Source organism: Colossoma macropomum, unplaced genomic scaffold, assembly GCF_904425465.1.
Source record: "Colossoma macropomum unplaced genomic scaffold, Colossoma_macropomum, whole genome shotgun sequence".
Classification (NCBI taxonomy): Eukaryota; Metazoa; Chordata; class Actinopteri; order Characiformes; family Serrasalmidae; genus Colossoma; species Colossoma macropomum.
Window position 1 is genome coordinate 30,220,098 of NW_023494794.1, and position 18,598 is coordinate 30,238,695.

The window sequence follows — 18,598 nt, forward strand, 5'->3', positions numbered from 1 at the left end:
AAATATTTCTTAAACTGTGAAGTGAGAAAATATAAATTTTTCCAATATACTTAATTATACCCAAAAAAAATCTTAAAATGTGTACAATAGCTGTGTTGAGGTCATTTTTAGGTGTTCTAAAGTGTGGAGAAGCTTTAAATGATGGAATATCAGTATATCAGTAAACTGTAAATGAATCTCAGAGAAAAAGAAAACCAGATCAATAGTAGAATATGAGCCCTTTAATAAAATACATATTTTGGCAGCAGCTTTGCTTTACAGTAAGACTGACTGCACCACACTCTCTTCTCACACAGTTACATACTTAATATAATAATATTTCCCTATATATTTAAGGATCTGTGTGATAATATGAGGACAGTGTGCTGCTATTAGATCCAGTACATAAAATATTAATATTATAAATATTTATCCTGCTTTTGTAATGTTTTATTAGAGGCTTAATGTAGAATTCCTGAATCTATCACTGCGTAATCAGGCTTTCCAATGTTAGGGGGAATTAAATTCTTTATTAAGACACCAAAAACAGCACAATTACAGTAATAGTTAAATTATAGTTCACAGATATTTAACACAGTTATAAAGACTGTATAAATAAGACCCTGAACTTACAATACAGCACAGTTCTCTTAAAAATTAAACATAAACATTCAGGTATATATTCAATTAATGAAATATAACAATGTGAATTAAGAATTAAGTATTTATTATAACCAATTATTACTCTAATTACTCTCATACTCCAGAGTATGAAGCACAGTAAAAGTCTTTCATCTTCATCCGAACACACTGCACCGCTGACCCGAGTCTCCGGTGCTCTCGAAGAACATGAAATCCTGCAGAGAACCAAAGAGAGTGACTGAGTGAATAACTGAGTGAATGGATGAATGAAAGAATATGTGAATGAATGTGTGAATAATGAAGTGACTGAGTGGCTGAATGAATGAATATGTGAATCAGAGTGAGCGAATGGATGAATGAATAAATGAATGAATGCCAATTAGCGAACGGATGAATGAATGATCCAAATAACTGAATAATTGAATGAATGAGTGAGTGAACACAAAATAACTGAGCGAGGGAACGAATGAATGAGTGAATGAATGAAAATGAGTGTGAGTGAATGAATGAGCAAATGAGCGAATGAATGAATGAATGAATGAGTGAGTGAATGAGCGAATGAATGAATGAACACAGCCCATGACTCACTATGAGGAAACAGGCTCCCAGCAGAACGGCCTTCATTCTGACGTCCAGGTCGAGAGGGAAGTTGATACCGAAGTTATCGGCGTCGGTCAGTGACTCTTTAATCAGTCCACTCCACTGCTTACTGATCCGGCCAATCACAGAGCCGTCCTTACCTTTCACCTGACAGCGGAGGGGCACAATACAGGTGTGTTTCAACTGTGACGGCATGATAACAGGTGTGTTACAGGTGTGCAGGTTTGTTACCACTGTGGAGGTATGATACAGGTGTGTTACAGGTGTGTTATAGGTGTGCAGGTTTGTTACCACTGTGGAGGTATGATACAGGTGTGTCACAGGTATGTAGGTGAGTTACAGTGGTGGAGGCATGACACAGGTTTGTTATAGGTATACAGGTGTGTTACAGGTGTGTTATAGGTGTGCAGGTTTGTTACAGCTGTGGAGGTATGATACAGGTGTGTTACAGGTGTGTTATAGGTGTGCAGGTTTGTTACAGCTGTGGAGGTATGATACAGGTGTGTTACAGGTATGCAGGTGAGTTACAGCTGTGGAGGCATGACACAGGTTTGTTATAGGTGTGTTATAGGTGTATTAAAGGTGTTCATGATGTTGGCGTGCCAGTGTGTTACCAGTATATTACAAGTTGCAAGGTGTGCAGGTGTCTTACAAGTGCATTACTGTTGTGCAAGTGTGTTACAGGTGTGCAGGTGCCTGTAAGTGTACAGGTGTGTTACAGCTGTATAGGTGTGTTAATGGTGCCTTACAGGTGTGCAGGTGTTACAGCTGCATAGGTGTGTAAATGGTGCCTTACAGGTGTGCAGGTGTGTTACAGGTGAAGAAAACAAATGTAAAACTGGTGATACAGCGTTTTCTCCTGACAGTGATGAAATGAAACATCAACATACAAAACAAATACAAACATAACACACCTGTAGCCACTGTGTTTACCTGCCTTGAATACGTGAAAAAGCTGATGTAAAGAAACTAACGAACAGAAGTCTTAGAGAAACAGCTCAAACAAACATGCTAATGTGGCTGAGAGTGAATGGAAGCTGGAAGTTTCTTTGACTGAACTATTCCTTAAAGATCTCACGCTGAAACACACACATCAAAGTCAACGTCTCCGCAGCAGCTGATGGTGCACAGTGGCCCCTCGATGGTCAGCAGCGGCTCATGCGAAGCCCCCAGCACAGAAAATTTGGGCAGGAATGGGTGCCAGTTCTGAACCACGAATCCGATTGTATTCCCCGGAGGAGCCTGGACCTCCATCTGCAATCAATCATCAATAAACAGTCATCAGTTGCTTTATTGCTGCAATCCGTCAACCTCTCAGGGATCCACCCACATCTGTATTCTTTCATAGCTACTGCTGTGGACAAGATTTACAGAGATCAGCCCCCATTAAACATAATGAGAAACTGTTTATATCACAATACCTACATTTAGAGTCGGTTATTCATTCAACCTAATGAGAAACTGTAGAACAGACTCAGTTTATATCACAATACCTACATTTAGAGTCGGTTATTCATTCAGCCTAATGAGAAACTGTAGAACAGACTCAGTTTATATCACAATACCTACATTTAGAGTCAGTTATTCATTCAGCCTAATGAGAAACTGTAGAGCAGACTCAGTTTATATCACAATACCTACATTTAGAGTCATTTATTAAATTCCCTCAGCAGCACCTGATTTAATTTAACCCCTTAAAATGTCTCATTTCATATTAAGGCTTAGTATTCAGTAACTACAGGGATGTCAGTGAAAACGGGCTGAGCTATTCTAAGATTATAGACGTGTGTAATAAAACTTTGGTCATTTAAGGAGTTAATGAAGTATTGATTAGATAAAGTAGGTACTGGATGAGCCTTCCTTGAGGAGAGAGCAGTAAATGATTAAGTAAACACACTGACATACTTTAATGCTATTTGCTATAGAGGATATTATTAGCCTATTACATATGTCAATGCAAATGAGTTCTATATAATCATACACTGATACGAACAAAATGATTTTAAAACAAAATAAAGCAGTTCCGGCAACACTACTGTAGGGTTCTGTTCATAAGGCTATATGACACCCACATAAGGTTATAACATGGTCATAACAACTGACATAACCCTTTATAAATGTTTATGAAGGCCTATTCCAATGGGCATCATTCGCTCTAAAGGATATATTTGCCAACTTACTTAGCTAAAGTAGCCCTTGTGACAGAAGGCGCCTATTGGAAAAAGCATTAATAAATATTTATCTAGAGTTACATCAGTTGTCATGACAACCTTATGTAGGTGTCTTACAGCCCAATGAACAGCACACAACAGAAAAGTGTTACCAAAAATTTAGTGTAATTGACAAGATTTTAGTCTCTAATAATACAACATTATGACATTATAATACTACTACTAATAATAGTAACAATTATTATTATCAATATTGTTAGTAGTATTAGTCGTAGTACAATCAATCAACAGTCAGCTCAACAGCAGCAAATTAATCATTTGCATGAAGTCACTGATAAAACTGATCAAATCTTGACCTTGAGAACGAGTCCTTGAACTACAGCCGGAGTGCAGTATTGATTATTTACATCACTGTTTGATCCTGTCTGACAGTGTAATAAAGGTAGTAGCTGTACATGCAGGTTTAATAACTAACTTCTTGCTCACTCAGCAGCTCCTCCAGAAGTAAACAGTGGAAAATCTCAGGCAGTAAAACGTCCTGTACATAATACAGGTGTAAACCTCTGACCTCAGAGTGAGTCACTGCCTTTACATTCATTAGGAAACGATTCAGCACAACACAAACCTCAGATTTCACCACCGTTCAGTTTGATCCAGTTATTTTGGTATGATTCAAAGTTATTATTAGAAATATACTGAATACATAAAAGTAAGTGGAGGAACCGTTTACACAGTAGTGAAATATGGACAATAACAACAATAAACCAGCTATACTGAGCTGTATTGGGCTGTATTGAGTGTTATTGATTAGTATTGAGTTGTACTGATTTTTTTGTTTAACATTGAGCTATACTGAGTTATACTGAGTTGGATTAAGCTGTATTGAGCTATACTGAGTTATACTGAGTTGGATTAAGCTGTATTGAGCTATACTGAGTTTTACTGAGTTGTATTAAGCTGTATTGAGCTATACTGAGTGATACTGAGTTGTATTAAGCTGTATTGAGCTATATTGAGTTATACTGAGTTGTATTAAGCTGTATTGAGCTATATTGATTTATACTGAGTTGGATTAAGCTGTATTGAGCTATATTGATTTATACTGAGTTGGATTAAGCTGTATTGAGATATATTGAGTTATACTGAGTTGTACTGAGTTGTATTGAGCTGAATTGAGTTGTATTGAGTTGCATTGAGCTGTATTGCGTTGTACTGAATTTTTTGTCGAATATTGAGTTAAATTGAGATGTACTGAGTTGTAACAAGTTGTTTTGAGCTGTACATAGTTGTACTGAGTTGTATCGAGTTGTATCAAGCTTTTATGAGCTGTATTGAGTTGTATGGAGTTGTACTGAGCTGTATTGAGTTGTACTGAACTGTATTGAGCTGTTATGAGTTGTATTGAGTTATATTGAGGTGTATTAAGCTGTATTGAGTTGTACATAGTTGTATTGAGTTGTATTAAGCTGCACTGAGTGGTATTGAGTTGTATTAAGTGGTATTAAGCTGTACTGAGCTGTACTGAGCTGTACTGAGCTATATTGAGCTGTATTGAGCCGTACTGAGCTGTATTGAGTTGTACATCGTTGTACTGAGTTGTGCTGAGTTGCATTAAGCTGTATTGAGTTGTATTGAGCTTTATTGAGCTGTACTGAGCTGTATTGAGCCGTATTGAGTTGTACTGAGTTGTATTAAGTTGTATTGAGCTGTAAGAAGTTGTACATAGTTGTACCGGGTTGTATTAAACTGTATTGAGTTGTATTGAGTTGTATTGAGCTGTAGTAAGTTGTATTGAGTTGTATTGAATTGTATTAAGCTATATTGAGCTGTATTGAGTTGTATTGAGCTGTAGTAAGTTGTATTAAGCTGTACTGAGTTGTATTAAGCTGTACTGAGTTGTATTGAGTTGTATTGAATTGTATTGAACTATATTGAGCTGTATTGAGTTGGACTGAGTTGCAGTACCTCTTGCAGACAGCAGGGGCACCAGCAGGAAGTGCATCGGAATGGTTTAACGAGGTGAATCACTTCCTGTTCATTGTGGTCAGTGATTTTGAGGTCGAAGCTCCTCAGCGGGCCGCAGCAGTTCCGGGTGCAGCAGTCGTTCTGCTCCTTGGCGCTGTAGATCTTCTGACCCAAACTGTTCTTTATTTCATACCGGTTATTCGTCTCAAAGCCGATGATCGCTGAACATGAGCACGAGGAGTGATGAGAGGACAAGATGAGTCAGAGTGGCTCTGAACGGAAGCTAATCTCTTACACAGTGGAAATGTGCTGCTATATATTGGAAAATAATATGGCATATGGTTCCTAATGCAGCTCATGCCAATATATGTCAGGATTTAAAACACCATCTAAAATATTTGGCTTTTTAATCTTTTACATTGTGTGAAAATTTCAGGATGAATGAACCTAAAATTATTCAAAACACTGGTACATTAATGTACATTGAAAATATAAATGTTTTTTCCTTCTGCTGAAATGTTACCATTTAATTTGTTTACGACGTCAGGAAAACATCGGCTGCTGCGGTTCAAAATAACAGAATATACTGGTGGATTCCATCTTATCTATACGTTGTTATCTTTAATTAGCCCAAATATACAGTATGATTGAATAAAATAATGCATTGCAGTATAAAGTTCCCTACCTGTACATGATTAATATATTATACAATCATATGATCAATATATGTACCAATATAAACCATTATATACATCAAATGTATGGAAATGCTCAGGTCTGTGGTCCATACTTTTTCTCCATGTATATAAAATCTATCAATAATTTCTTATTACAAATATATTGTAGAATATATTTACAATATACTATGAACGAGACACCATATATTTTAATATACAACAAACATTATATAAGCTTAATATCTGTATGTTGTGTAAAGGCTGGACGAATCAGTTTTACAGGAGAAAGTGCACCAAACGTCACAGATCATCTTTACCTTCAAGAAGCTCGACCTGCTGGTGGACCAAAATCTGATCAATCTGCAAAATAGAAAGGCACAGTTTTAGTAAATCTTCATTATGGATGTAAATTTAATTGAATATTTTTATAAACGTTCCTAACTCTTGCATTTTCAGTCAATTTAGAACTTTTTTATTTACAGCTTCCTGCTATGTGAAACAGTTCATAGCAGCATATTAGAATCATTTCACGCTGTAAAAAGTGTCTCATCAGATCTACTTAAAAAAATGACTTCATCTGATAACAAATAACTGAACCAGTTTAATTCAACTCAAAAATGACTTTAATTGAAAGAATCGTTCATTCAAAGTATTTATTTAGGTTGAATAAAACTAGTTAATTTATTTGTTACCACATGAAGTCATGTCTTAAGTATATGGTTCTATCTAGCAACAAAAAAGCGTTCTGTTATTGTTACAAGCTTGACAAACAATAGCAGAACCCTTTTTGGTGCCAGATAGAACCATATACAACACATTCTCCATCAATCTGAAGAACCGTTTCTCCATGCAAAGGGTTCTTTAAGTGTTTATGGTTCTATATAGAACCATTGTCTTTACTGAAGAAGCCCTGAAGATCCATCTTTAAGGGTGTATGTGTGCATTAATTACCACAGCTTTGTTCTTATTCTTAGTAAATGCAGGCGCCACGATTTAACAGCTGCACTATTTAAGGTGGAACGGAAAATTCTAATAAGAAACCAGATTCCACACCTCTGACCCGCCAGGCCTAAACACCTGCGGCTAATAAAGCTCTCCTATCTGAACTATTACTAACTATAACCCTTATCTTTTATTAGTTTATTATACTGATACAGAGCTCAGGATTTCTGACTGCAGCTACTAATAAAACACACAGGTAGCTGAGATACGAACACTGTGTCCAAATCCATTCTTTATGATGTGTCCCAACATTTTCAATAATGCTGTATTTATTAAACAAGAATAAATAAAGATTAACAAAGTTCTATTAACTGATGTACTTGTATGTTGGATTAGACAATAGGGTGAGGATCTACACAACGATGTAATATATTGGACTCTAATACAATATATTATTATTATATTGCATTATACTGTTATGTATTAAATATATTGTTGCTGTCCAAAGAAAAATATGAATCTTTATTTTTTCAATTTTTACCTTTCTACATCATTTGAGTGTGACAGCTGTTGTTTACATTGTGTGAAAATTTCATGAAGATTGGACCAATAGAAATGCTCCAAAAATGCCTGGAATAATATCTCTTTACTTTAACTTACACTAAAGGGGAAGAGCGTTTTTACCCTCTGCTGTAAAGTTGGCATTTTAGAGACACTTGTTTTTCTCTGGACAGTAACAACATATAATACACTGTAACAATTTTTATAAGGTTTTCGTGAGTATATAATGATTCTAATATGATGACATCACTCCACAACTTCATAGATCTCAACTAATCAATATGAAGCTGTAAATGAAACAGAATGAGTTTGTCCACAGTGAAGAACAGAGACAGAGAAGGTTCTAAAACACTCGAGAAAGCTGGAGAACATCCAGAATGAAGTTCTAATAAAATTAACATCCAGAAAGAAGTTCTAATAAAATTAATATTCAGAATGAATATCTAATAAAATTAATGTACAGAATGAAGTTCTAATAAAATTAACATCCAGAATGAAGTTTAATAAAATTAATATTCAGAATGAAATTCTAATAAATTAATATTCAGAATGAAGTTTAATAAAATTAATATTCAGAATGAAGTTCTAATAAAATTAACATCCAGAATGAAGTTCTAATAAAATTAATATCCAGAATGAAGTTCTAATAAAATTAATTTAAGAAATGAAGTTCTAATAAAATTAATGTCCAGAATGTCTTATATTTGAAAAATGGTATCAAATCTATTGGTGAGAAATATGATAAATAGATTACAGTGTATAAATAAATTACAGTGTATTACTTGCTGTTCGGAATTTCCCAAAATGTTAAATATTGAATAAATGCCCTCTGCTGTTTACCTTACAGTATTTCAGCTTATACTGTATAAGTTATTACTCAATAAATCAACAGCAATTATTAATGTAACAAATTGGTTCTAAACCTTTGAACTATGGTGTATGTTAACATATTCCAGTGTGTATATGGGATAATACTAAAATGCCAAAAATTAAAAGTAAAGAATAAAAAAGAAACAAACAAAAATTTGTTTGATGTGGTTAGACTCTCACCTGTGAGAGGTATTCCAGTCCAGGTGGGGCTGCAGGTGGAGCATAAGCTGGAGCAGCAAAGCCATAAACTGGTGTTTTCTCCATTATTCGCACTGATAATGATTAAAAAATTACAGTCCAGTGTTACTACAGTTAAAACAAAAAACTGCCATAAAAAGAATATTTTGTTGTTAAAGTGAAATAATAAAATATACAATAAATTAAGTTAGACCTAAGAATATAATATGAAAAAATTTAAGAAAAATCTCTCAGTCCTGCTATTGATGTCTTGAAGAGGGTCATGTTGCTCGCCTAGTTCCCAACAGATTACATTATGGATTTTTATGAAGAACTTCTAGAAAAAAATTATTTAATTTCTACAACTGTGCAAAATTTCAGAGTTGTTCTATAAATAGTCGTTTAGTTATTAATCTTAAAATTTTACTTCAACAGGTTCTAAGTGTAAAGACTGAGTTTAACAATTTACAAAAGCAATGAACTGAGCTGAAATATTAATAATAATATTGCAGTTTAAATCAATGATTTTCATCCTCATTTTTGAAGGGTGTACTTTTTACATCTGAATGTGAAATCTTTAATCTTTAAAATGTAATCATTTTCCAAAATACTTTTTATAAATTTAGGTTTTATGTATGAGTACAACCGAACCTCCTCTCAGTACAACCAAAACCCTCCCAGTACAACCGAACCTCCTCTCAGTACAACCAAAACCCTCCCAGTACAACCAAACCTCCTCTCAGTACAACCAAAACCGTCCCAGTACAACTGAACCTCCTCTCAGTACAACCAAAACCCTCCCAGTACAACCAAAACCCTCCCAGTACAACTGAACCTCCTCTCAGTACAACCAAACCCTCCCAGAACAACCAAAACCCCTCCCAGTACAACTAAACCCCCGGTAGTACAATCGAAACTCCTCCCAGTACAACTAAAACTCCTCCCAGTACAACCAAACCTCCTCCCAGTAGAACCAAAACTCCTCCCAGTACAACCGAAACCTCTCCCAGGACAATCAAAACTCCTCCCAGTACAACCAAAATCCCTCCCAGTAAAACCGAAACCCCTCCTAGCACAACTGAAACGCCTCCCAGTACAACCAAAACTCCTCCCAGTACAACTGAAACTCCTCCCAGTATAACCAAAACTCCTTCCAGTACAACCAAACCTCCTCCCAGTACAACCAAAACTTCTCACAGTACAACCAAAACCCTCCCAGTACAACTGAAAACCCTCCTAGTTCAACCAAAACCCTCCCAGTACAACTGAACCTCCTCTCAGTACAACCAAAACCCTCCCAGTACAACCAAAACTCCTTCCAGTACAACCGAAACCTCCCCCCAGTACAATCAAAACCCTCCCAGTACAACTGAACCTCCTCCCAGTACAACCAAAACTCCTCCAAGTTCAACCAAAACTCCTCCCAGTACAACCAAAACCCTCCCAGTACAACCGAAACCTCCACCCAGTACAACCAAAACCCCTCCCGGTACAATCGAAATTTCCCCCAGTACAATCAAAACTCCTCCCAGTACAACTAAAACTTCTCCCAGTACAACCAAACCTCCTCCCAGTAGAACCAAAACTCCTCCCAGTATAACCGAAACCCTTCCCAGTACAATGAAAACTCCTCCCAGTATAACCAAAATCCCTCCCAGTACAACCAAAACCCTCCCAGTACAACTGAAACTCCTCCCAGTACAACCAAAACCCCTCCCAGTACAACTGAAACTCCTCCCAGTATAACCGAAACTCCTCCCAGTACGACCAAACCTCCTCCCAGTACAATCGAAACTTCTCACAGTACAACCAAAACTCCTCCCAGTACAACCAACACTCCTCCTATTACAACCGAAACCCCTCCCAGTGCAACTGAAACTCCTCCCTCTGCAGGTCGTCACTGGTCATGTGACCCGTGTCTGAGAGGAAGATAGTCATGGAGGTTGTGGATGAAACTAAAGGCTTAACATCAACACAGACGGACGCGACTGTACGACACACTGCAGGCGAAGAGGCTGAACAGATAAACAGTTGGTAATTGGTTACTGTGTAACGAGCTGATTTGCATATTCCGCCCCACAGCAATCAGATTGCGGTCTGACTGACCAGAGACGCATTTGACTACCAAGTGTAATGAGGCTAAAATCTTATCAGATCAGATACTGGACACAGGAACTGACCAGGTGTAAACGGGGTCCAAGTTACTCAGTACTTAAGTAGTTTTTGATCTGATACTTTTGTACTTTTACTCAAGTTGTTTTAATTGAAGGTACTGTTAGTTTTACTTGTGTCTTCTCTTTACCGAAGTATCAACACTTCTACTTAAATATTGATTCAGGCCACTCCACCCACCTCTGATTAAGACCGTCCATCACCACTAAAGCAGCTGATTGTTTATTACTAACACGCAGAATGTGCAGCTGTAATGATGATAGGAGATAATTACTGCAATTAACATGTCAATCAGAAATAATAAGCAGCTTTTCACACAGAAACACTTTCTAAAGGAGAAGTGTCAAATGAAGCATCAGTGGCTTTGCTTGTGTTAAAATATCAAAATTTTAAGCGTTTTCTGTGCTGACAGGCTAATTTAGAAGAATCTGACAATGTAATCCTAATAAAATACTTCTGCTAGTGATAACATTAATAACTATAACAATAATTAATAATAATACATAGCAGATGTTTGTCCTAAAACATTTAACAAGGTGAAGATTTTCCATAATAAAGTTTGCGATCTTAACTCTAAATCATCTCTAAATTATTTTTTAAAGATTCAGAAAGCGATTATTTCACAGAAATTAACTTGAGGCTACGTAAAGCTTTATTTACCTGTAGATTATTTTAGAGTGCGCATAACTATGAAACACAATCTGGTAAACTGCACAACTATTCTTATGTTCTAAAACCCAAACGGTAAATGTTTAAAATGGGTATATAAAAGGAAAACAGTTTAAGTTTAATTCCAGAGTGACTCACCTGTGCTGTGACTGAGTGGAGAGTTGAGCTCAAACTGGAGCACAGAGGAGAAATAAAGCAGTAAAACTGTGAATCGGTGGAGTAATAACTGCTGCAGAGCAGGGAGGAGCGTCACAGAGCTCACTGAGTCTGATAAAACTCTGGAGTCACTTCAGAGCTCAAGCCGGCAGCGCAGGCCTGAATACATTTTCGGGTCGGCCTGTGAAAAAGTGAGTAAGCTAACGTCCCGCGGTGTCGTAACATCAGTCGGTAGTGCAGTCTCACCCTGCTGATTACAACACATCCATAAAAGGTTTCCTATGCTAACCGTGCACTAGAAGACCTCTGAGAGACTGAAGTCTGATGTCCTCTCACATCTAAAGACAGTGTCACAGAGCTTTTAGTCACTGACTGAGATTTTGCAAAGACTGGGGATCCTGCAGTGTCACTGTTTACAAGACTGCAACTAGAGTTTTGAGTTTATTTCCCATCATGCACCTGGTGGGAATTTACAAGCAGATAAACCCTTTTTCTTCCACTCTGTAGTGGGACGGATGGGAAGACGTTGGCTGGGCGTGTAAAGATCTGGGGCTCAGTTCACTGTAGAGCTGTATATTCTGGCAGATCATCACCCAGCATCTTTAATTAACCTGTAAAATGTGCAGCTACTTTTTATTTAACATAAAGATTTACATATTTTTTACATATATTACATACTTTTTTCTCTCTCTCTCTTTCTCCCTCTTTCTCTCTCTTAACTCGCTCTCTCTCTCTTTCTCTCTCTCTCTCTCTCTCTCTTTCTCTCTCCCTCTTTCTCTCCCTCTTTCTCTTTCTTAACTCGCTCTCTCTCTCTCTTTCTCTCTCTCTCTCTCTCTCTCTTTCTCTCCCTCTTTCTCTCTTTCAACTCGCTCTCTCTCTCTCTCTCTCTCTCTTTCTCTCTCCCTCTTTCTCGCCCTCTTTCTCTTTCTTAACTCGCTCTCTCTCTCTCTTTCTCTCTCTCTCTCTCTCTCTCTTTCTCTCTTTCAACTCGCTCTCTCTCTCTCTCTCTCGCTCACTTCTGGCATGTCACTACTTGCATTAGCCACGACTTAAAACTTATGATAATATTGAACCCGGTTGATTTTGCCGTAGTGTCGAGACGAGAAAAAGACCGAGTTAAGACGGCCGTCCTGACCACCTCACACTAAACGATCGAGACGACGCGAGCGCGACGCGACTCTAGCAAGACCCTGATGATTTTATTCCGACAGTGGATATTTGTCTGCGACAGTGAAATTGCTTGAGAAGTCGTTTGCTGTGAGGGCGGCGTGAACTGTTGATTTAAATTTACATTCAACTGCATATTTGACTCAACATGAATGAAATCATTACTGTGTAAACACTTAAAGGTGCAGTGTGTGAGATTTACAGGATCTATTATCAGAAATGGAATATAGTAAATAAAACTATGTGTTCATTAGTGAATAATCAGCTGTAACTATGAATCATTCTGTTCTCGTTATCTTAGAATGAGCCTTCATATCTACATAAGGAGCAGCTCCTCTTCAACAGAGGCCGCCATGTTGCACCGCCATGTTTCTACAGCAGCCCAGAGCGGACAAACCAAACACTGACTCTAGAGGGCGCTTTTCATGTTTTTACACTGAAACGGAAGCATGAATTTGGTTTTTCAGATTGATGGAGAATGTGTTGTATATGGTTCTACCTAGCACCAAAAAGGGTTCTTCTATTGTGTGATGTCAAGGTTGTAACTTCTGTTTTGGTGATATAATCCTTTTCAAAAAGTGTCTTTATAGAACCTCTATATAAGATTATTCATCAATCTGATGAACCATTTCACCATGCAAAGACGCCTTTAAGCATGAAAATGGTTATTTGAAAGTTCATGGTTCTCTATAGAACCATTGTCTTTACTAAAGAACCTTTTAAGAACCATCTTTTTTAAGAGTGCAGGCTAAAGCATACTGCCATGAAAATGTTTATGGTCCATTTATGTCTCACCTTTGAAGACTTGATGCATTAAAGTGATGTTACAGGTTTGCTTTGATGTTTTCGCAAAAGCCCATTTCGGCTTTTAGTAAAAGAACATTGTGAGTACCAAAACAACTTCTTTACATATGATTTTTGTGTTTGGATGGTTATAAAACAACATACTCTACAAGACGGAATGTCACTTTAAACTTCCACAGTTACATCTTTTAACCATGACTGGAGATTCAACTTTCGAAAACTGGTGTGCTGATAACGAACCGAAGGCTTGAGGCAGTGGTGGATAGCAACCGTTGCTAAGCAGTGATTGGAGAGCTGAAACAAGTAGGCAGAGCTTGGTCTTGACAGAACTCACAGAAAATGAGCCAAATTTCATTATCTTAAAAAATTATGCAGAGTAAAAATTCTTCAGTTCAAACGAATTAAATACAGTCACACATTTTTAAAGGATTGTATTTATTTATTTCAATCTTCACTAAACAGAACCACCAGAAAAACCAGCATTGACGGTTCTGCACACAGCTGTACCTTTGTAAATTGAGATGTTTTGCTGTGATGTGTTTTACACACAGATCACTACATTAAAAGCTCTTCACTCCATTTTTACTCCGTCTGAGAACACCAGCTGTTCTTTAAACTGTGTAAATGGACCGACAGAATCAGTCCAAACTGACTTAGAATAAAATCTGGTTACACTAAAGTCGAGGAGGTTTTCTTCCGTTTCCTGTACGGTTCTTGTTTCAGAGGTTTCATTGTGACAGTGACGAAATCAGCATGAAGTGACTAACACCCTCACTTATCATGGAAAAAGCTGAAGATCCTCCTGCTGACCTTTTGATACACCATAAAACCTTATTCATATTCATGTGACAAACAATAAAAGTTAATCTGTCATTAGAGGAACAAAGCCTGTGCCAAAGATCGACACACAGCACACTCTAAAAAAGTGACGCGTTAAATGCCAGCAGACGTACGCGAGCTTCCTGTACGAACAACTTTATATGACCTTGTTCTGTTTCAGCTCATTCTGTGTCAAACGTCCTGTCCTTAACTGAACTCAGTCTAATTAAGGACAGAACGGGTTGTTTTCCTCTGTTTTATAAGTGTAGACGGGTGAACTGCACTATTGATGCATGGAACAGAGGGATACGCCTGTTTACATGGTCACACTACACCCATTTCCAAAGTTACACTGCACTCGTTTCCATGGTTACACTGCACCCAATTCCATGGCTACATTACACCCATTTCCATGGTTATACTACGCTTGTTTCCATGCCTTCACTACACCCATTTCCATGGTTATACTACGCCGGTTTCCATGGTAACGCTACATTCACTTCCATGGGTACGCTAGACCCGTTTCCATGGTTACACTACACCCATTTCCAAAGTTACACTGAACCCATTTCCATGGTTACACTACACCCATTTCAATGGTAACACTACACCCGTTTCAATGCTTACACTACGCCGGTTTCCATGGTAACACTACACTCATTTCCATGGGTACGCTAGACCCGTTTTACAGTATTCTACTACAATCATTTCCATGCCTACACTACACCCATTTACAAAGTCACACTACACCCATTTCCATGGTTACACTACACCCATTTCCATGGTTATACTACATCCATTTCCATGGTTACACTACACTCATTACAATGGTTACACTAGACCTGTTTACATTATTATACTACACTCATTTCCATTGTTACTCCATTTCCATGCCTACACTACACCCATTTACAAAGTTACACTACACCCATTTAAAAGTTACACTACACCCATTTACAAAGTCACACTACACCTATTTACAAAGTTACACTACACCTATTTACAAAGTCACACTACACCCATTTACAAAGTTACACTACACCTATTTACAAAGTTACACTACACCTATTTACAAAGTCACACTACACCCATTTACAAAGTTACACTACACCTATTTACAAAGTTACACTACACCCATTTACAAAGTTACACTACACCTATTTACAAAGTTACACTACACCCATTTACAAAGTTACACTACACCCATTTACAAAGTCACACTACACCTATTTACAGTTACACTACACCCATTTACAAAGTCACACTACACCTATTTACAGTTACACTACACCTATTTACAAAGTCACACTACACCCATTTACAAAGTTACACTACACCCATTTACAAAGTCACACTACACCTATTTACAGTTACACTACACCCATTTACAAAGTCACACTACACCTATTTACAGTTACACTACACCCATTTACAAAGTTACACTACACCCATTTACAAAGTTACACTACACCTATTTACAAAGTTACACTACACCCATTTACAAAGTTACACTACACCTATTTACAAAGTTACACTACACCCATTTACAAAGTTACACTACACCCATTTCCATGGTTACACTACACCCATTTCCATGGTTACACTACACCGGTTTCCGTGGTAACACTACACTCATTACAATGGTTATACTACGCCTGTTTACAGTATTCTACTACACTCATTTCCATGGTTATACTACGCCGGTTTCCACGGTAACGCTACATTCACTTCCATGGGTACGCTAGACCCATTTCCATGGTTACACTACACTCATTTCCATGGGTACGCTACACCTGTTTCCAAAGGTACACTACATTAATCTCTGTGGTTACTTTACACATGTTCTCATAGTAACACCTGCGTCAAAACAGGAAACAGATACAGCTCACAGTACGAAAGACTTCAGTCACTGCTGAGAGAGACGCTTTCACTCTCCACGTGACACGAGGCAACAACAGAGAACCATCATCCAACTCTACTCTCACATCATGGCCAATAAACTAGTCATTCATCATGAAATGTGATCATGTGATGTATAACGTATCTAATCTGCTGTCTCCTCCACCTGGACCTGAACAGTACTGCACTTTTCTATATTTCTACATAATTCAGTGTTATTTATTTTAATATATCTTGTATGTGTATGAGCATGTCTGATTTTACCGCCTCGTTAGTGTCAAACTCTCACACACCTGCTATCTGAGCGTTTCTGTTAGGGTTTGATTTGATTGCTCTCCATAAATGATTGATCGCCTGCCTGTATCTGGCATAGACAACCACCTCTGTGCTCTCCCTGTTTTCCAGAGGCTGGAAGTGAACCAGAAGGAGATGTTTAAATCCAGTGAAGGCCCAATAACACCTAACACCACTTTTACAGCCAGGAGTCATAAAGTTTTATCGCTTTAAGGGCCATTTCTGGTGAACAGGCACGAAGCTTTATCTACATACAGTCCTTGATGAACAAGAGCCAAAGCGACACTGCTGATCACCTGTAAAGCACAGTAGTACATATATAGTACAATAAGTACTAATAGTATAATAAGTACTAATACCTTTAAAATGGTTCTTCAGGGATTCTTTAGTGATGGCAAGGGTTATATAGATGATTTAAATATTTAAATATGTATATTCCATGTAGTGTTTATGTACACTCTTCAAAAACATGGTTCTTCAAGGGTTCTTTAGTAAATACCATGATACTATTTAGAACCCAGAACACTCAGAGAACCATTTGCATGATTAAAGAGTTCTGTGCATGCTGAAATGGTTCATGAGATTGGTGGAGAATGTGTTGAATGTGCTTCTATACAGAACCTTTTTGAAAAGGGTTCTGTTGTTACAAACTTGGTGCTATACAGAACCATATACAACACATTCTCCATTAATCTGAAGAACCATTTCACCATGCAAAGAACCACTAATGCATGTAAATAGTTCTTTGAGTGTTCATGGTTCTATATAGAACCACTATCTCTACTAAAGAACCCTTGAGCTCCCTTTTTAAATAGTGTTGTTTATCTTTGTTTACATACATTTTGTTCATAATTATAAATATAAAATTATAAGACATATGTGTAGACAGTAAATCCACCTTGCTGGTGAAACATTAATGAAGATTACATAAATTAAATATTAAATTTATAATCATTCACACTTTACAGAAACAGGTCTTTATGTCACATATTGACAAGTTAGCATTAGCTGGCTGGAAGTTCTGTACAGAAAGAAAGCAAACAGCTTTGCAAACCACGAAATCACAGTTATTTTTATTTTTAAAAATACTTACATGGCTAATTAGACGTTTCTATAATTAAATCATAATATTAATGATATATATCAGACAGAAACTGTTCATGTAAATAAATACAGCGAAATTATTTTTCCCGCCCGTATTTAGACTTTTCCCGCCTCTCCCGAGCTGCGATTGGCTGGCAGGATCTCTTCCTGCGCTCTGATTGGCTACCAGTTCTTCCTCACAAGCCGTCCACCTATCAGCGAGAGACGAAGGCGGGCTTTATTGGCCTTTAGCAGCAAATTTCAAAATTAAAGTTTTGAGTTTTCGCCAACTAGCTGACAGGTCGCGTCCTTAGAGCGAGTGTTTCCCACAAAAACGAGTAAAACCTACAAATTTCTACAAACCCGAGATCTCAGAAACACAGAGCAAAGAATTCATACACAAATACATTTGAGGTTTGACGAGACTTCAGTTGAAATTTTGTTAAAAACTTGGAAATAACTTTTTCCCTTCTTTGAGTGGATTTAGAGGTTGGTTAATTTTCTTTTTGTGTTATAAGTCGAAATGTTTGTTAGTATACATATTAATGTGCGGTTGTACGTTATTTCAAAATAAAAGCCCTCTAACAGGCCCTGTAACGTTTACTGTACGTTTCACAAACACTGATAAAGGACTTCAGTCGTATTCGCTGTGTCAATGTAATTTTCATTCTCAGATGCTTCACATTTGAAAAGGAATATAAAGAATAAGAGTGAAGAATTGTTTTCAAATGGGAAGACTTGAACTGAGCGTACATTCAAAATAAAATATTAACAACTTGTCTGAATTTTTTTACATTTCTTTAATTGTAGAATCATCAATATTCATTTCAATTTTAACATGGTTCTATATGATAACCAGTCATAACTCATACAGCCCGTTAATATGTGTGTTTCAGATCTTCTAGAAAGTTTGCTTTGTACGCTTGAATATGAACACATATGAATACATTC

General features: G+C 37.2%; 1 protein-coding gene across 1 annotated transcript; it reads right to left on the minus strand.

Moving 5' to 3' along the window:
• Positions 1-489: 489 nt before the first annotated feature.
• On the minus strand, positions 490-11,980 carry plscr3a (phospholipid scramblase 3a). Its single transcript, XM_036580834.1, has 7 exons — positions 11,564-11,980; positions 8,588-8,679; positions 6,352-6,394; positions 5,358-5,578; positions 2,314-2,475; positions 1,210-1,368; positions 490-836 (listed from the first exon to the last, which is right to left on the minus strand). Exons 2-7 carry the CDS (start codon positions 8,669-8,671, stop codon positions 777-779), a joined length of 729 nt encoding a protein of 242 aa, XP_036436727.1. The 5' UTR covers positions 8,672-8,679; positions 11,564-11,980; the 3' UTR covers positions 490-776.
• Positions 11,981-18,598: the final 6,618 nt, after the last annotated feature.